The following is a 20,849-nucleotide window of genomic DNA, read 5'->3' as shown; positions in this document are numbered from 1 at the left end:
AGCGAACTGAGGTGCTGGGTGACTGACAGGGCGCATGATAAAACTTGTGGTGTGTGATGAATCAATGAGATGTTTTTATCTCTAAAGCTGATGCCACAAGTCCTATTACTGGCACCTCAAAAGCATGCCTGTCAGCGCAGTTATCTGTGCATAGTTTTGTATTATATACTTTGTATTTCTGGGCAGCATTTAACTACTGTAAGTGTAGGCCTTAAGTTTTTTGCAAAGGTTCTTGAGCACAGGATGACAGATACATTACGGTTTTTTGTGCTTGTAGTACAAATTGAATATCTACTGTATGTTCTGGTTAGGTTACACAAGTTGCAGTGGCTCTCTAAATATAAAAACTTTGCGTAATACTGGTGTGCCACTGGTGACTGCTGCACGGCACGTAATTGTGCACATAATTTTATCTCTGATGCTAATGCCCCAAGCTTTATTGTTGGCACCTTTAGTGCAACTTCTAAGGACACTTGCATCATTTATGGGCCAAATTACTATGGATTTTTTTGGCAAATATCCTTCTAAATGTGGTGCAGATTTTGTCATTTCTAAAGTAGTGTAGGAAGAAGCAAAAAACTGGTATCATAACACCACAGGAAAGATGGAACTCAAATCAAAGATGCTCCGCTAAACTGAAATAGGTGAGTAAAGTACAATTTAGGGGTTTATTTGGGGGGGGGGGGGGGTTAAAGTTAAAAAACTGCAAGGGGTGCATAGAGTGCAGCCCCAATATTATGCATTTTCAGGTTTGGCGGCCATGTACTTATGTGCAACCAGACATATGGGGTGTAATTTTATTCAGGGTAACTTGCTAATTGATACTGAGCAAGTTTTTTGATAGTTGCCATTGAGATTTTGGGGAGAAATCTAACTTTATATTTTTTTTCAGACTAAAGTCCAGCTTGTATAGGGAACTGCATCCACAATTTTGCCTGTAGAAAACCAAGAATGGTGTTTCTAAATAGCTGAAGTTGTCTATTTCAATGTATAGTTTATATGGGTTTTTTCACAGGTAAGGGGCAATTTTGTCTGAAAAACTTTGAGATGTGCACATAAATTGCAGCCCCATTATTATGCATTGCCCCTGTTTTGGGGCATTTGGTGGCTGCATCTTTATGTGCACCCATACATATGGCATATCGTTTTATTCAGGGGAACTTGCAGATTGATGTTTAGTAAGTTTTTGGTAGTTGCCATGGAGATTTTGGGGAGAAATCTAGGTTTGTATCTGGTTTTTCCTTGATTTCTGACCAAAGCGCTGACTTCTGCAAGGGACCACGGCCACAATTTTCCATGTAGAAAGAGGAGAGTGGTGTCTCTGAATAGCTGAAGTTGTCTATTTTTAATCAATGTATAGTTTATATGGGTTTTTTCACAGGTAAGGGGCAATTTTGTCTGAAAAACTTTGAGATGTGCACATAAATTGCAGCCCCATTGTAATGCATTGCCCCTGTTTTGGGGCATTTGGTGGCCACGTCTTTATGTGCACCCATACATATGGGGTATCGTTTTATTCAGGGGAACTTGCAGATTGATGTTTAGTAAGTTTTTGGTAGTTGCCATGGAGATTTTGGGGAGAAATCTAGGTTTGTATCTGTTTTTTTCTTGATTTCTGACCAAAGCGCTGACTTCTGCAAGGGACTGCGGCCACAATTTTCCATGTAGAAAGAGGAGAGTGGTGTTTCTGAATAGCTGAAGGTGTGCACTTTTCAGAAATATATAGTTTGTGGGGGTTATTTTACAGGTAGGGGGGGTTAACACTGAAAAACTGCAGGAAGTGCACATAGAGTGCAGCCCCCAAAATTTCAACTGAAATTGCCCTTATGCATTGCCCCTGTTTTGGGGCATTTGGTGGCCACGTCTTTATGTGCACCCATACATATGGGGTATCGTTTTATTCAGGGGAACTTGCAGATTGATGTTTAGTAAGTTTTTGGTAGTTGCCATGGAGATTTTGGGGAGAAATCTAGGTTTGTATCTGTTTTTTTCTTGATTTCTGACCAAAGCGCTGACTTCTGCAAGGGACTGCGGCCACAATTTTCCATGTAGAAAGAGGAGAGTGGTGTTTCTGAATAGCTGAAGGTGTGCACTTTTCAGAAATATATAGTTTGTGGGGGTTATTTTACAGGTAGGGGGGGTTAACACTGAAAAACTGCAGGAAGTGCACATAGAGTGCAGCCCCCAAAATTTCAACTGAAATTGCCCTTATGCATTGCCCCTGTTTTGGGGCATTTGGTGGCCACGTCTTTATGTGCACCCATACATATGGGGTATCGTTTTATTCAGGGGAACTTGCAGATTGATGTTTAGTAAGTTTTTAGTAGTTGCCATGGAGATTTTGGGGAGAAATCTAGGTTTGTATCTGTTTTTTTCTTGATTTCTGACCAAAGTGCTGACTTCTGCAAGGGACTGCGGCCACAATTTTCCATGTAGAAAGAGGAGAGTGGCGTCTCTGAATAGCTGAAGGTGTGCACTTTTCAGAAATATATAGTTTGTGGGGGTTATTTTACAGGTAGGGGGGGTTAACACTGAAAAACTGCAGGAAGTGCACATAGAGCGCAGCCCCCAAAATTTCAACTGAAATTGCCCTTATGCATTGCCCCTGTTTTGGGGCATTTGGTGGCCACGTCTTTATGTGCACCCATACATATGGGGTATCGTTTTATTCAGGGGAACTTGCAGATTGATGTTTAGTAAGTTTTTAGTAGTTGCCATGGAGATTTTGGGGAGAAATCTAGGTTTGTATCTGTTTTTTTCTTGATTTCTGACCAAAGTGCTGACTTCTGCAAGGGACTGCGGCCACAATTTTCCATGTAGAAAGAGGAGAGTGGCGTCTCTGAATAGCTGAAGGTGTGCACTTTTCAGAAATATATAGTTTGTGGGGGTTATTTTACAGGTAGGGGGGGTTAACACTGAAAAACTGCAGGAAGTGCACATAGAGCGCAGCCCCCAAAATTTCAACTGAAATTGCCCTTATGCATTGCCCCTGTTTTGGGGCATTTGGTGGCCACGTCTTTATGTGCACCCATACATATGGGGTATCGTTTTATTCAGGGGAACTTGCAGATTGATGTTTAGTAAGTTTTTAGTAGTTGCCATGGAGATTTTGGGGAGAAATCTAGGTTTGTATCTGTTTTTTTCTTGATTTCTGACCAAAGCGCTGACTTCTGCAAGGGACTGCGGCCACAATTTTCCATGTAGAAAGAGGAGAGTGGTGTTTCTGAATAGCTGAAGGTGTGCACTTTTCAGAAATATATAGTTTGTGGGGGTTATTTTACAGGTAGGGGGGGTTAACACTGAAAAACTGCAGGAAGTGCACATAGAGTGCAGCCCCCAAAATTTCAACTGAAATTGCCCTTATGCATTGCCCCTGTTTTGGGGCATTTGGTGGCCACGTCTTTATGTGCACCCATACATATGGGGTATCGTTTTATTCAGGGGAACTTGCAGATTGATGTTTAGTAAGTTTTTGGTAGTTGCCATGGAGATTTTGGGGAGAAATCTAGGTTTGTATCTGTTTTTTTCTTGATTTCTGACCAAAGCGCTGACTTCTGCAAGGGACTGCGGCCACAATTTTCCATGTAGAAAGAGGAGAGTGGTGTTTCTGAATAGCTGAAGGTGTGCACTTTTCAGAAATATATAGTTTGTGGGGGTTATTTTACAGGTAGGGGGGGTTAACACTGAAAAACTGCAGGAAGTGCACATAGAGTGCAGCCCCCAAAATTTCAACTGAAATTGCCCTTATGCATTGCCCCTGTTTTGGGGCATTTGGTGGCCACGTCTTTATGTGCACCCATACATATGGGGTATCGTTTTATTCAGGGGAACTTGCAGATTGATGTTTAGTAAGTTTTTAGTAGTTGCCATGGAGATTTTGGGGAGAAATCTAGGTTTGTATCTGTTTTTTTCTTGATTTCTGACCAAAGTGCTGACTTCTGCAAGGGACTGCGGCCACAATTTTCCATGTAGAAAGAGGAGAGTGGCGTCTCTGAATAGCTGAAGGTGTGCACTTTTCAGAAATATATAGTTTGTGGGGGTTATTTTACAGGTAGGGGGGGTTAACACTGAAAAACTGCAGGAAGTGCACATAGAGCGCAGCCCCCAAAATTTCAACTGAAATTGCCCTTATGCATTGCCCCTGTTTTGGGGCATTTGGTGGCCACGTCTTTATGTGCACCCATACATATGGGGTATCGTTTTATTCAGGGGAACTTGCAGATTGATGTTTAGTAAGTTTTTAGTAGTTGCCATGGAGATTTTGGGGAGAAATCTAGGTTTGTATCTGTTTTTTTCTTGATTTCTGACCAAAGTGCTGACTTCTGCAAGGGACTGCGGCCACAATTTTCCATGTAGAAAGAGGAGAGTGGCGTCTCTGAATAGCTGAAGGTGTGCACTTTTCAGAAATATATAGTTTGTGGGGGTTATTTTACAGGTAGGGGGGGTTAACACTGAAAAACTGCAGGAAGTGCACATAGAGCGCAGCCCCCAAAATTTCAACTGAAATTGCCCTTATGCATTGCCCCTGTTTTGGGGCATTTGGTGGCCACGTCTTTATGTGCACCCATACATATGGGGTATCGTTTTATTCAGGGGAACTTGCAGATTGATGTTTAGTAAGTTTTTAGTAGTTGCCATGGAGATTTTGGGGAGAAATCTCGGTTTGTATCTGTTTTTTTCTTGATTTCTGACCAAAGTGCTGACTTCTGCAAGGGACTGCGGCCACAATTTTCCATGTAGAAAGAGGAGAGTGGTGTCTCTGAATAGCTGAAGGTGTGCACTTTTCAGAAATATATAGTTTGTGGGGGTTATTTTACAGGTAGGGGGGGTTAACACTGAAAAACTGCAGGAAGTGCACATAGAGTGCAGCCCCCAAAATTTCAACTGAAATTGCCCTTATGCATTGCCCCTGTTTTGGGGCATTTGGTGGCCACGTCTTTATGTGCACCCATACATATGGGGTATCGTTTTATTCAGGGGAACTTGCAGATTGATGTTTAGTAAGTTTTTAGTAGTTGCCATGGAGATTTTGGGGAGAAATCTAGGTTTGTATCTGTTTTTTTCTTGATTTCTGACCAAAGCGCTGACTTCTGCAAGGGACTGCGGCCACAATTTTCCATGTAGAAAGAGGAGAGTGGTGTTTCTGAATAGCTGAAGGTGTGCACTTTTCAGAAATATATAGTTTGTGGGGGTTATTTTACAGGTAGGGGGGGTTAACACTGAAAAACTGCAGGAAGTGCACATAGAGTGCAGCCCCCAAAATTTCAACTGAAATTGCCCTTATGCATTGCCCCTGTTTTGGGGCATTTGGTGGCCACGTCTTTATGTGCACCCATACATATGGGGTATCGTTTTATTCAGGGGAACTTGCAGATTGATGTTTAGTAAGTTTTTAGTAGTTGCCATGGAGATTTTGGGGAGAAATCTAGGTTTGTATCTGTTTTTTTCTTGATTTCTGACCAAAGCGCTGACTTCTGCAAGGGACTGCGGCCACAATTTTCCATGTAGAAAGAGGAGAGTGGCGTCTCTGAATAGCTGAAGGTGTGCACTTTTCAGACATATATAGTTTGTGGGGGTTATTTCACAAGTAGGGGGGGTTAACACTGAAAAACTGCAGGTAGTGCACATGGAGCACAGCACCCACATTTTTAGCTGTAATTGCCCTTGTGCATTGCCCCTGCTTTGGAGTGTTTGATGCCCATGTCTTTATGTGCACCCATACATATGGGGCATCATTTTATTCAGGAGAAGTTTGTCTTTCAAATTTGCCTTTGTTAGAAAATTTTTATGAGATTTTTTTTTGTCAAATCCACATTTGATCATGCGTCCAAGTTTACGTTTTAGAAAAAAAAAAAAAATGTCAAAAAAAGTTCCAAATTTCACAATGCACTGACAAAAGGTATTTGGCTTTTGAGTGAAAACTACATTGCACCTGGAAACCTGAAGGTCTGTAGTTTCTAAAGATACCAAACATGAGGGGATATTCTAGATTTACATATAAGTTATGCTGCATCAACTGTTACAAGCGCTTTTCCGCTTTGTTCTGGTGTGATATTGTACTAAGTATTGCTTTAGTTTGGGGGTTACTTCTGGACAGGAACTGTGGGGTACCACCACATATTTGGTATCGTTGGACTTGGGAGTATCAGGGCTTTTACAAACAACAAAAAAAAGTGTGTAAAATTAACTTTTCTATGGAAAAAAAACTCAAAATATACAGAAATTTTTCATAATTTTATTTTTTTTTTACATATTTCACCCAAAATACACATCATATCTCCAGAAAAATTATAAAATTTGGTATGTATGTCGAAGCCCAATTAGTGACGAAAAAAACGATATATAATTTCCCTAGTTTCATGGAGGTTTTCCTACCAAAAAACATTTTTAAAGTGAATGAGTACAAAATGCTTAAAAAACGTCTGGCACTGGGGGGAACTGAAATGACGAATTCGGCTGGCACTTAAAGGGTTAAAGCCCCAATATAATGTCAGTGTATTAGGCGCTCCTAGCATAGTGGCTTGTTGTTAAGCTACATTTAAACAAAACGTACCCATTGGCATCTGCTTCAAAGAGGGTTTCTAGGTAACCAGCTACTATTCCTGTTTCATTTTCCTCTAGTCAAAATATGAATTTTAAAGCACATTTTCTGCCTCCCCTAAATGGAAGAATATAAACCTCACTCTATATTAAATGATTCTAAGAGTACAGACATTTTGAGATGGGTCAGTCAGTAACCAGTCAACATGCTATCTTTAGTCTGTTAAAAAAAGGACAAAAAGCTAATTACACAAGCATGAAACACTTTTTTTTAGATTATCAAAACAAGTCACGGCTCCCACAGTGGCCTTTCTGTACTCTGTCTGGTGAAACTTGGCATCTTCTCTCAGGAAAGCCAATAACAGGAAATAAGTCATAAATGCCCTGGTTTCCGGTCATATTACAGTATTCTCAGCTGCTTGGCTTACTGACCACAGGTAGAAAAAGCAGATGGCAGAATACAGCCTGCCAGGAACATATTTTTTTCACCATCACTTACATTTGCTTTTTCAGCATCCATTATACTGCTCAGGCATGTATAGAATTGGAAGCTTTATTCTGTTTTGTGATATATATTGATATGAATATTAGTAAGAGAGAAAGGTGTTTTTGTTTTTTTATAAGATATTAAAATCATAGTGATTTTCTAATTAGCAGAAATACAACTGAATATGTGTGGGCCAATAATATTCAATTTACTGCTTTTTGTCACATAAATCTGTAAGGCATATGTTAAGTGACTATGCTGATGCCTGTGGACAGTGTGGTGAAAGGGTATGATCTCTGAACACAAAATCTTGCTTGTTTAGGAACACCCACTGCACACTGTTATCAAACGCAGTCATTATGAGTGTGGTTACAAAATTTGTGCAGTGTCTGTATCTGTATGTTGATGCATAGTTCTAGAACACAAGGTTGGACAGTTTAAGGTTAATGAAACAAAGTAAAAGCACCCTTTCTGGCTCATATTTCCACCGTAAAATGGCAAATTTGTGCAGCTGCCCACACTTTGTAAAAATGCCTTGCATATCTATAGGAAATTTAAACAAAAACATAGTCAAAATATTTAATTTAAATAATGTGTGCTTTTAAATTCTATGATGATAGAGGGAAAAAAATCATGCAGATGGATTAAATAGTATGATTGCTGTACATCTTCTGTTTTAAAACAACAATGATTACTTTCTTTAGTGAAATTTATGAGGTACTTGACACAAAAAATATTGAGGAAACCTGTTTGGGAATATTTGCTCTTACATCAATCTACCTCAAGGTGGAGCCATTACCTATTGAAGAGTCAGAAACAAACACTGCTCGATCTTCACCAAAGGCAAAAGCAAAATGTAAAAATAATGCCCTAAAAGGAATCAAACCTGACTAAAAACCATGAATAATGCTATATCTATATAATCTATATAATTTGATACTGCAGGAAAAAAAATTGCAGATATTTGTGGAAATAAACCTGAATGCTTTCCAAATTTTGGAAGCACAAATGTGTAACCAGTGATAAGTCATACAGTCACAAATATTTTCACGCTCAAGGAAAGAGAAATTTGTGCAACCTAAAAAGATTTCCTCCAGGCCAGAAAAATGAAAAGGCCAAGACAGCATTAGGAGAAAGGCTATAAGCAGGAATTAATATTACAGGCAGCTGAAAAGGTTGAAGGTCTCCTATGTTATACTTAGGGCTATGACAAACCACAACAACGGGGGCAACTAATCACCTTCAAATGCCTTCCCCCCGCGCTAGTGGGAAAATATATGCGTCTCTTCGGCTTCCAAGGAAACTTCGGGCAACCTCGGGAAGCTAAAGCAACACATATTTGTTCCCACCAGCAATTTACATTATTGCCAGTGGGAAGGTATTTGGAAGAAATTAGTTACCAGTGAGGATTTGTTGTGGGTGACTGATCTCCCGGTGGACATTAATATAAGCAATTAGACCTACTTTTTTGTTCTTAGGATGCTATTGTTGCTCTGCAGTAATTGAAGGCTCTAAGATTTTTCACCCAACAAAGGGTAATGAAATTAAAAAAAAAACATATGCCACTTACAACTCTTCCTATCTTGTATTTTGGATAAGGCGGCACCTGATAGGAGACGTTATAACAGGCTTAAAAGACTTCTACAAAAAAGAAGGCAAATTGATCAAAAAGTTGAACACCTTAAATCCTGATGGATTAAATTATACTTGGAGTTTTATCAGGTCCTGAATATATAAATTTATAATGCACCAGCAGCTTAAACACCTAAAGATAATGGTAAGATTTAATTTGCTAGTGTGTATTCTGTTTTTATAATATGTTTCTTGTTGGTAGACATACTTTGTGCAGTACTGTTGTGCCTTCAGGTTTCTATCTCTTGTTTTTTTCCTTTAACAGGTGTGGATATATTTGTGGTATTTAGTATACCTTTTGGAACACTTTTCTGAAAGAAACTGCTTAAACAATAGTGTGTATGGACACCTAAAGGACAATTCAACCCAGAATATAATTTTTGCCTAAAAAAAAAACAAAATTCTAAGCAACTTTGCAATACACATTCATTACAAATTTGTAATTGTTTTTGAGTTATCTGTATATGTAACTGCTATAAAAGCAGTGTTTACAGTATTCTGTTTCTCTGCCCTGTTGGCTCTGGCAAAACGTAGCACAAGGAGTTACACAGGAGTTCAGCAAATGCTGCTTTCAAAAGCAATTACATTTACAAATAACTTTTAAAGCATTAACATTTTTTAATTCATATTGGATGGTTTATTTTATTATACAAAAACTTATTTTGGGGGTTGGCATGTCCTTTAGGCAGCTTTGGACCTTTGGATCTTTTGGACTTAATGTCTGTTTGGACCCTTTATTTTTGGATCATGGCCAGATAATAGTGCAACATGCATAATAAACTTGATGTAATCTCACTTTATTGGACCAATAATTCACCTGAACTTTATGGGGTGGAGTGTGTGTTTAAAGGAAAAAGTAACACTAAAATTTTTTAAAGTAAAAAATCTATTCTACCCTGCCCCAATAATTGCCCTATCCTGCAAACTATTTATTATTTTTAATGCTTTAGTACAAAATACCTGTTAAAACTTGGCTTCCGGTCATTTGAAAAAAGGCGATACGGTGATGCAGGGGTAGTATTGGGGGAAGCATCCACTATGCGGCGATCGATTGAACAAGCCTAGCCTGACTCCTTCCTATACAGAAGCAAGGCTAGACTCGATCAATCGATCACCACATAGTGGCTGCTTCCCCCTGCATCGCTGTATCGCCTTTCTTCAAATGACCGGAAGCCAAGTTTTAACAGGTATTTTGTACTAAAGCATTCAAAATAATACATGGTTTGCAGGATAGGGCAATTATTGGGGCAGGGTAGAATAGATTTTTTACTTAAAATTTTTTAGTGTTATTTTTCCTTTAAAAGGTAACTGTGTTCTGTTTGTTGGAAGAGGTAAGTGAGTGATGTGGAGTGGTGTTTGTTGAGTGAGGGGTATGTGAGATAACTGTGTTATGTTTTGTTACACTTAAGAAAGGGCACCAATGTGCCCAAAATATGTTGTGTCTACCAGTCTATAATAAAGTTTCATCAAAGAAGTTAAACTGCATATTGAGTGCTCTCTTCTGTAAGATTGCACACGCAACAATATTTATCCCCATCTTTAGAACAGGTGTTTGTGGCTGTTACCACGGTATTTACATTGAGAATAAGCAGGCTTTTCTGTTACTCTTACTCCAGGGGGCCCATTCATGAAAGTCCGAATTTTGGATTGTTCGGATTGAAAATTTCCGAAGTTATGAAAGAAAAGGTTCCAAAGATCCAGAAGATGGCGCCTATGAACTATGGGACACTTTTCTATCTAAAAGATTTTGCAGAGAGGGAGCAGGGAGGGGGGCAATTCATGGGAAAGCTATGGGGCTTTTGCCTGTGTGGGGGTTAGTTATTCTTTAAGGTGTGGAAATGGTTTTGAGGAGCATTTTTGGGAGCTGGGAAGTTGTGGAATCCACTTCTGAATCAGTTGTAACGGTGCATAGACTACACTTAAAAGTAAACCAAAACTACACAGACTTACAGTTCAAATACTTTCACTAATATAGGTCCCTCTCTCTACTCTATTGATTCAAAGTTATGGGAAGCAAACCAAACTATCTAGAGATTTCATCTAAAAATATGTTCATGAAAATACTCCTTAAACAATTATTGAGACAGAAAGGTTAAATTATTAGGCATGCGAAAATTTTAAGCACTACTCTTTAATAAAGAGGCACATAGCTTTTCAGCAAGTGAGAAAATACAAACTGGGTAAGTTAGTAAAGAACCATAGGCAAAAACAGGTCGACAAAGTACTTTCTCTGTCCGATTGGCCTGCGGGCCAAAAATATGGAGTTTATGAGGGGCCCCACATAGTATTGTGGGTATTATTTGTGGAGAGCGAATTAACAATTGGAACAAAAGGAAGAAGTTCTTCTTCATTTCCTAACCTGCTGATGCACTGGTACATTGAAATATATTATTTTCTTTCCGTAATTTGGATCTCCATAACTTAAGTCTGCTAAAAATCATTTAATTATTGAATAAATCCCAGGGCTGTGGAGTCGGTAGATAAATTCTCCGACTCCTCTGTTTTTAATATGCTAATGTATTTTATATATTCATACAGTCAATGAAAAGCATGCTTCGTGGTCACTCAACGTGTTCGTTTATGCACTGTGTGCATTGGGCTTTATTCTTATAGCAGAGAAGTAATTAATTATGACTGTTTGTGAATTGGGACATTTAAACTTGCTTTATTTATTTTTTTTATTCCCATTTAAATTTAGTAGGAGTCGGTTCATTTTTTGCCGACTCCGACTCCAGGTACACAAAATTGCCTCTGACTCCTCGACTCCGACTCCACAGCCCTGATAAATCCAGGACTGTTTTGCCTTCAATAAGGATTAATTACATCTTAGTTGGGATTAAGTACAAGGTTCTGTATTATTATTACAGAGAAAAAGGAAATTTTTAAAAATTAGAATAATTTGCTAATAATGGAGTCTATGGGACATGGCCTTTCCCCAATTCGGAACTTTCTGGATAATGGGTTTCCGGATAAGGGATCCCATACCTGTACATAGAACATTACAATAACTGTATGAAGCATAATTTCATGTGACATTATTGGTACATATGGGCATCTTTCATGTTGTATGAGAATATAATTCAATACAAATTGTTAGGGGCATGATCTGGCATTCTTGTAGGCATGGCTGAAAGATCACATAACTGGATCCTATCAGCCTTAGTAAAGTCACACAAACTCACATAAACTTGTATTTACCCCACTGCAGATTATTCACCACTAAAATCTTCCAGTCAACCAAGAGGATTTAACGGAAACCTACACAAAAAAACAGCCACTAGACAAACAGGTTCCCCAAGATATGCATCACACATGCTTCAGGTGGCTACAAGCTATTGTGTTCTAGTGAATAGTAGTATAATAATTTCTTTTCAGTATCTTCTTTTAACATTAAAACAACTACATTGGTAGTGGGTTTCCTGGTTTTGCCTGTTCATACATATAGATTTAAGATCACTGACACACCTTGTGCGCTTACACACCAAACAGGAATTTCATCATTTACTAATAAACTTATTAACTTATAAAAGATTTGTATGTACATTGGGCATGGGAACTTGGCTTTATCAGTGTATATATACATATATACTGACCTGTCACTTGTACCTACAATATTTAGTGGGCAGGCCCCCGGGCACAGATGCAGGTGCACTATAGAGAAATCTATTCTGCACACTGGACAGAAATGACATGTAGATACACTGCAGACATTTCAGAAAGTGCAGAGCAGAATTGAGTCAGCAAATATGTGATCATTGTTTTTATACTGGATCCCAGACTCTGCATACAAATTCAACAAGAAACAAAGAAAGTGGGGCATTAAACAGATATATTAAAACAATTTTATGAGAAAGCATTTTAATAGCATATGTTGGCATGCATTTTACTAAGGTACAGACCCTTCCTGTTTGAAGTTGACCAGTAATACAATTTTGGCCTGAGGCATTAATTCAAATGCCTCATAGACAGATTAACAGCCATATAATATGGTTCTAAATAACTATGTTGTAAAATGAAAATTACCCTTTGGACTCATTCAAAGAAGAGACTTCAGACCAACCGCAAGTGCATGTAGTGTAAATGGGATTAGAGGGAACAAATTGCTGGAAAAGTACCATCATTGACCTGAAGCCTGATATGAGTCCTAAACGTGTGATAGATCACATGCAAGGTTAGTTTTGACCACTCCCCCTTTTTTTAAACTGCACCCGCTTCAAACACCCACTTCACAAGAGCTTTCAGGACCATACCCACATTAATGGTGGTAGCGCAGCAAAAACCCAAACGGTAGTGCTCACTGCAGGGATATTACCCTTCATTCATATGTCAAAGAAATGTATTATTTCATATTAAGACATACCCTTAAATCCATATGCCTCCCCTGTGGATAGCACAGCACACCCAGCACATATTTACACACCTTAGAGACCATATAATGACTATTTCCAAATATTGACAAACTTCCAGAACAAACCCCTGCCAGGTTAACCTCTTAAAGGCAGAATAGGGCAGAGAGTGTATGGCACACACAGGTAACATGAGTAGGCAGAGTAAAGCACATGCAGGCAACATAGGACAGGCTGAGTATGGCACACACAGGCAGCATAGGGCAGGCAGAGTATGGCACACACAGGCAACATAGGACAGGCTGAGTATGGCACACACAGGCAGCATAGGGCAGGCAGAGTATGGCACACACAGGCAGCACAGGGTAGGCAGAGTATTGCACACACATGCAGCATTGGCAGGCAGAGTATGGTACACAGGGATTATAGGGCAGGCAAAGTATGGCACACACAGGCAGCATAGGGCAGGCAGAGTATGGCACACACAGGCAGCATAGGGCAGGCAGAGTATAGCACACAGGCAGCATAGGGCAGGCAAATTGGACAGCACTGCTCTAAAGTATCAAAGTAAAAGAAGAATCTTCCAGGGAAGGGACATCTGCCATTGACTTCTACAGATCTCAGCAAGTTTTAGCTGGCGAATTGTCAGATTCAGATTTTCAGCCGTTTGGACACATAGTAAATTTCGGAAAAGTCTCAACTTTTTTTCTGTGACTTTTAGCGCCAAAAATCGGAATTATAAAAAAAAAAAACAAATCCGACAATTAGTAAATGGCCCCCTAAGCATAGGCAGCACTGCCTCATGGGTCCTGGCTGTCTGAGGAGGTAAAGTTGATGCCACAAGAAGAGATGAAATTCCCATTTAAAAATCTTAATTTTGGCTCTTTAAGTTACCAGGAACGGCTTTTCATGGTAATTTGCCAGGCACTGCCGCCTGAGGAGAGTTTCTCGAGGCGCCTTATGGGGATGACTAGTTGGCTAGCTTGAATATATTGCAATACATGGAGAAACAATCACTGTTTTGGTTAAAGGGAACAGCATTTCCTAGTACAGTAGCTTAGTGCACAGAATATCTTATATATTTTTTCAATCTATAGATAGATAGAATATAGATCTACAGCATATAAATATGTATATTTTTATAGGCATCAATTCCTCAGATTGAGGAAACCTCTTAAGCAACACCTGAGTTTCAAAGATCTTATAGTGAAAAAAATTTTATTCATAGTTCTTGCAATTTTTTATGCCTGCAAATTATGGTTGGATTTAGTTTAGGATGTGGCCAAACACCAAATACCATACCACAAAAACAATGGAATTAGTGAGTCCCTAATTACAACTTCCACCATTCTACACAAACTAGAGCGTGGTGCTGAAAAGGTTGATAGATGCAAATTATAGTTAGAATTCAAGTGCTGGTAAATTATAAAGGTAATGTAAATCAAATGTCCTCTTACACTGAAAATAATGATCCCTTTAAGTAACATAATATTGCTTAATTAAAACCATTTTTAGTATCTAATATGCAGAGCATGTATACAACCATATCACCATCAAATTTTACTGGTTATTCTTACTGGAGGAACAATGACAACTCATGACCCATGACCTTTCAAGTTACAATTACTAATGCTCAGCCACGTGTTCACATAGAAAAATTAGCAGTGCATTTCCTTGTCAGCTTCATCTGAGAAACTTTCATGAATCATAGTAACTTCTAATGATAAAGTACACTTTTGTAGCACAGACAGATCTGTGCTCTAACTGCAGGCTTTTAATAGCAAAATGCAATTTTCAATATATATAGTGCAACAAACAGAAGCCGCTCTCACAGGACTTAGGACAAAATAAAGAAAATATATTGGATAGGGGAAGCTGACATTTCGGCTGTAACACCAGCTTTTCTCAAATTTGAGAAACTTTCTAAAAGTTTCTCAAAAAGCTGGTGTTACAGCCGAAACATCAGTTTCCCCTATCCAATATATTTTCTTTATTTTGTCCTAAGTCCTGTGAGAGCAGCTTCTGTTTGTTGCACTATATACATAGTTATATATAGTGGCTTCTGTTTGTTGCTCTACCTACCGATTATTCTATGAGGACTGCACCCAGGCATCTATTTACATCGGTAACGTGAGTGCCAACATTTTTGTTATATTATATATATCTTATTTCAAGCTATTAACACTTGGAACTATATATTTATAGATACAATGTCAGCCACTAACTATTCAGTGAAATGTAAGATGATGCTGCCAGCCCCAGCCTGTGTTTTGTCACATAGTTGATGAAGAAAGTCCTGCAATTTATTGCCATTGTACATCTATTTTCAAAATGTTTAGTCTTGGTCCCCGAGTTAGCAGTGATTTACTCATAGGCTTACAAAAGGCTGAGCATCCCTGTGGCAAGAGACAGAAGTAGTAGTCCTACCTGGCCAGTAATTCCGGTGATGAGGGCCACTTTTCTTGACTTCCCTGCGCCATTGGAAGGAGAGCCTGAGCAATTTCCCTGGTTGTCTGCCATCCTTTTTGTTTGGAGTGTATAAGGCTGAGGTCTGTAAGAGCCGAGTACGGTCAGGCAGGTCAGGGCGCTGAGAAAGGAAGTGACAGGTTGTACTACAGGTGTCTACCTCAGGTAGAGTGGGCGGGGACAGCAAGCATTAATGTCAATTGTAATACGCCTACCTGTAACAATAGGTGGCTCTTAGCACCAGTAGTTGCCACTTAGCCGGTATCGTTCAGTAGTGGGAGGTCACTAGCTGGTAGCCACACCAAAAGAACACCTAAAGGTACCAAGGTACTAGTAATAACTGGGGGCTATTCGACTGCACATGGTGCGACACTGTGATTAATGGGGCTTTCACAGAAACGTCCCACAAGATAATGTACAGATTAGAAATGATGCCACATGGCGCAGGGTGAGACAGACTGCCATAAAGATGGGCAATGCAAAAAGCGAATAAGGTATCTCTCTCCTATGATGTTTCTCTTCCTGGTTAAGATTGAATGCAGCGGCTCCTTCACCAACCAATCAGAAGCCATAAGAGCAGTCAGGCGCACAAGGCCCTGATAAGATCCGGGATCTTGCCCCACCTCCTGCTTCCAGATCCGCCGGCTGGGGATGGAGAATGGTAGGTGTGTTTGAAACGTGGATGCGCTGCATCATCGCTCCACTTTACTAATCGGCTTATGCATGCAAATCATACAGGAGCGCCCAGGCCAGGGGTTAGCCAGCCCCCGAGCCCCGCCAATGCTGGCATCAGTACAGCCGGGCTACAGAGCCCAGCTAAACAAAGGGGTAAGTGGTTTTATTACTGCTGGCGCCGCACTGGGCTGCTACATCCGCAACTGCCGGTGTTGTATCCTGGAAAAGAAAATTTGACACAAATTGGCTGGAGTTCTGTGAAGGCTGCTGCTCTTCACCCGTCACCACAAAGCGTGTTTCGTCTATCACAGAGCAGCGCTCTAATATGCCTTGCGGTACAGACAGTTGGTCTAAATACGCATTGTAATGTTGGTCTCAAAGTATTACATAAGGTGTATGCAAACCTACAATTTTTAAGGGTTGATTCAAACTCAAAATAATCTTCAATTTATATATTTATGCCGTTGAGGCAAGTAAAAGTTATTGAACCCCCCCCCTCCACTCAGACCCAAAGCTGTTTATTAATCTGTATCAAAAACTGTACAAAGGTTAGGGCCCCTGGTTACAATTATTTCCCTTATGTTACGCATAGCTAGAGCTGGGCGGTATGACCAAAAATTTATATCACGGTATTTTTCAAAATTATATCGGTGTCACGGTATTTGACGGTATTTTTTTTTCCATGCATGATTAGGTGTTAACCCCATTTCCTAATAAATTAGAGAATAATTACTGCAGTATTGAAAATCAGAGTCAGGCAAGCGAAGGATCGGCAACAGAAAGTCGTAAGGTAAATCAGGCAGGCTTAGTTTCCCAGGCAAGGCCGCAGACAACATAGCACAGGAGGAGGCGTTTGATAGCTTTAAATACCCCCCACGCATGCGCAGAACCAGCGCTGTCAGCGCATCGTGGACGGGCACACTTTGACATGTACATGCGCTTTGACGCACCGTCTCGCGGACAACGGGACGTGCGCACGCAAGGAGGCGCGCAAGACCGGGCCGCACGGTTGAGGACCCTGACACCCCGGTATTGCGGTATCTGAAAAATGAATATAGTTTTAAAAAAAAAAAACCAAAAACACCGGTATTCGGTATTAAACGGTATATCGCCCAGCCCTATGCATAGCCTTAAATTCCTGAGTTCAGTTTTTGGACTAGTTTTTTTTTTACCAATACCAGCTCAATAGTTCTCTTTGATGGCCATAGTGTCAGCAACCCTATTTCCAGCGCTGGATTTATGACAAAGGCCCGGGCCTAGGCGGCACAAGTTAAGGGGCAGCATGCCACACATTGCGTTGCTTCCAGCTGGAGCACAGCAGACCCGGTGCATGTCCCCTGTGCTCTAGGTGTAAGTCATCCAATGCGCATGCATGCGATTCTGGGGGTGGGGCGAGGGCAGTAAAGGGTGCCAGCCTCTGGGTTTGTGCCACAGAAATCTGGCCATGATTATTCGGTGCACTTTCAGCCCACTTCCATTTACTTAACCCTAGTTCTCTCGTTCAAAACCATGTTTTAGCAAAAATTTCAGGAATCACTAAAAATACTTGGATTCAATGTATAGTTTTGTGACTAAACGCAATAGAAGATAATGATAGATCTGTTTAGGCCTCATTTCACTCTACAGACATTCAGGAATCTTGATCATATCAGTACATATCACAAATGAGTGAACTGTAAGACATTTCTGAATAATAGACCCCAAGAGAGGCTTGATGGCAAATGGACTGGGCTTCAGTTGAAGGGGGGGGGGTGTAGCAATGCATATATATTCCAATAAACCCAAATATACTGATAAGAAGCTACTGTCCTGTGCCCACATCTACTGTCATATACGTTGTTACACAAAAGCATACCCCAGAACAAGGCTGGACCACGATTGCTTTAAGTACACAGAGGCCCAAACAGCATCCCACCAGAGCACTAAAACGTTTCTGTGGTATCTTACAGCAGCCCCTCTTGCATTTACCAAAATCCAGATTGCCAGTCCCAATGTGTTGGGACAGGGCAATCTTATTTAAGACCTAGCTTTAAGGAATGTGGAAGATTCCACCTATATAATGTCAATATAGAGTTTTTTTGTTTTAAGAAACAAATTGACTGCTTCCACCAATATGTATAAAAGCTAACAGTGCAGCAGCGAATGAATGTTCTGTGATAAGCTACACCACTTAAATGGGGTTGTTCACCTTCAATGTCCAAATCTTAGTAAATCACCAACAATGTTCTTAGCATGATAGAAAATCCATTTTCAATAAAAAAAAAAAAATTAAAGGCCACTGTAAAAGCTACTTTTTATACCTGCTAAATCAGTCCTCCTGTCTCTTTGATCACTTTTCTGAATGGATTGGAGTGGCCTATTTTAAACCTGACACACTGAGAACTTCCTATTTGCTTACATTTCTCCCTTTGAATGGCATAGGCAAACAGCCTTAGCATATGACAAATCTATCATACTGTTATGTTAGATTTGCAGCACAGGAAGCAGTGTCAGACTGACTGGAGACACAGCCAATAGGAGTTAGGTCTGCTGCCAGTACTATGTGTGACATCATATAAGGAAGTAAAAATGCAGTTTTTATTTTATATTTAACTTTGAAATTTCACATGGGACTAGCAGTGTTCTTCATTTTTCAGGAAAATTCGGGCGACTGTGGGACATTGCAGCGATACTTATGCCATCACACCGGCGATTTACATTCTAGCCGGTGGGATGGCTTTGCGGGGAGATTAGTCACCAGCGACAACGAAGATTTGTCGCAGGGCAACTATTCTTCCAAATCAAATCACTTTTATTGTCACATCATATTACTGGTACACTGGTATAGTACATGTGAGTGAAATTCTTGGGTGCAAGCTTCACAAGCAGCAGTGAAGTACAAAATATAGAATAAATATGCACATGAGTAGGCATATATAAAAATGAGTGCACATGAATAGTGTTGTAGTGTTGCTGAAGTGTCTATGAAGTGTTAGTGGTCAGTGTTCAGCAGTCTGATGGCGTGATGGAAAAAGCTGTCCACATAAAGAAAAATCTTCAGCACACCACTTACATACATGTTCTCCATGTAGCTTTGCAAAGGGAAAGAAGCACACCAGTTGTGTCGGCAATGCCTTTAAATCATTTATTTGCAGAAATGAGCAAAACAGCACAAGCTTTCAGGGGCGACCCCTTCCTCAGGTGCAATGCACCCTCAGCTGTCCCTCAGCCTGCTGGTTCGGGACTGGATGCTACTATATCTCCTGCCTGACAGAAGTAGTTTGAACAGTCTGTGGCTAGGGTGACTGGAGTCTGATGATCCTCTCCGCTTTCCTCAGGCACCGCTACCTATAGATGTCCATCATGAGCATTTGCTCACGATGGGGGTCAGGGCTACCGGTGGCCAGTCATTCAGTGATGAGACTCTGGATGTTTTGGGTACCGGGACGATGGTAGCCATTTTGAAGCAGGCTGGGACTACAGACGGAGAGATGAAGAGGTTGAAGATGTTTGTAAACACTCCAGCCAGCTGAGCTGCGCATGATTTAAGGACACTGCTCCTCCCCATGTACCACTGCCCTAAACAGTAAGAAATCCAAGTCCAGCTCCCAGTTACATGGGAGTAGGAGAAACTATAGGTTACCCGAAAGCAGTTCTGTATTCAAGCTTGAATACGTTAATTTAGCACAATTTAACATAAAAAAGGAAACTTGGGATATTCTTTTGGTTGAAACCGTAAAAGGAAATTATTATTGATCTTTCTCTCCCTCTACAGAGACAAGCATATCCAGGAACAACACCTAAGCTGTACTGGCCTAAAGGGCGAATTTGATACTAGGATCACACCCAGTAAGGAGAGTTTCGAAAGCTGAATGGATTCCATACAAACCCACTAGAAGACAAAAGCATCATCAGTGTAACTTTACATACACCTGAATGAACTTATCAATATGTCCACTGGGCATGAATATACAATCATATGTAAAAGTTTGGGAACCTCTCTCAGCCTGCATAATTCCTTCACTTTCAAAAATAAAAAAGATAACAGTGGTATGTCTTTCCCAGGAACATCTGAGTACTGGGGTGTTTCTGAACAAATATTTTTAGTGAAGCAGCATTTAGCTGTATGAAATTAAATGTGAAAAACTGGCTGTGCAAAAATTTGGGTACCCTTGTAAATTTGAATAAATTAGGTTGAGGAGACAAAAGCAAACAAAAGGAATTCTGGGAGTGAATTCCAAACTCTTAAAAAAATCCCATTTACATGGGTTTATCCTATAGGCTATAGGATAAACCCATGTAAATGGGATTTTTTTAAGAGTTTGGAATTCACTCCCAGAATTCCTTTTGTTTGCTTGTAAATTTGTTAATTTAAATGCATGTAACTGCTTAATACTGATTACTGACAACACCAAATTGATTAGCTTGTTAAGTCTTGAACTTCGTAGGCAGGTGTGTCGAATTATGAAAAGTGTATTTAAGGTGGCCAATTGCAAGTTGTGCTTCAGTTTGACTTTCCTCTGAAGAGTGACAGCATGGGATCCTCAAAGCAACTCTCAAAAGATGTGAAAACAAAAATTGTTCAGTAGCATGGTTTAGGGGAAGGCTACAAAAAGCTATCTCAAAGGTTTAAACTGACAGTTTCAACAGTAAGGAATCTAATCGGGAAATGGAAGGCCACAGGCACAGTTGCTGTAATCCCAGGTCTGGCAAGCCAAAAAATA

The 20,849-nt window shown here is 40.0% G+C and overlaps 1 protein-coding gene and 1 long non-coding RNA gene across 2 annotated transcripts in view; one reads left to right on the top strand and one right to left on the bottom strand.

The window, feature by feature from the left end:
* The window catches only part of gmds (GDP-mannose 4,6-dehydratase), a 363,184-nt gene extending 347,336 nt beyond the window's left edge, over nucleotides 1–15,848 (bottom strand). The window contains 2 exon segments of the mRNA NM_001037253.1: nucleotides 15,433–15,592; nucleotides 15,687–15,848. Of these exon segments, the coding sequence (NP_001032330.1) occupies nucleotides 15,433–15,525 (93 nt within the window). The 5' untranslated portion in view covers nucleotides 15,526–15,592; nucleotides 15,687–15,848.
* Nucleotides 15,849–16,045: 197 nt separating this feature from the next.
* LOC116411474 lies at nucleotides 16,046–20,178 on the top strand. The gene is made up of 2 exons (XR_004223122.1): nucleotides 16,046–16,132; nucleotides 19,901–20,178. It is a non-coding gene; the product is annotated as an uncharacterized LOC116411474 (long non-coding RNA).
* Nucleotides 20,179–20,849: the final 671 nt, after the last annotated feature.

The sequence above is a fragment of the Xenopus tropicalis genome, chromosome 6, assembly GCF_000004195.4.
Source record: "Xenopus tropicalis strain Nigerian chromosome 6, UCB_Xtro_10.0, whole genome shotgun sequence".
Lineage (NCBI taxonomy): Eukaryota > Metazoa > Chordata > Amphibia > Anura > Pipidae > Xenopus > Xenopus tropicalis.
This window is presented reverse-complemented; position numbering and strand designations above follow the sequence as displayed.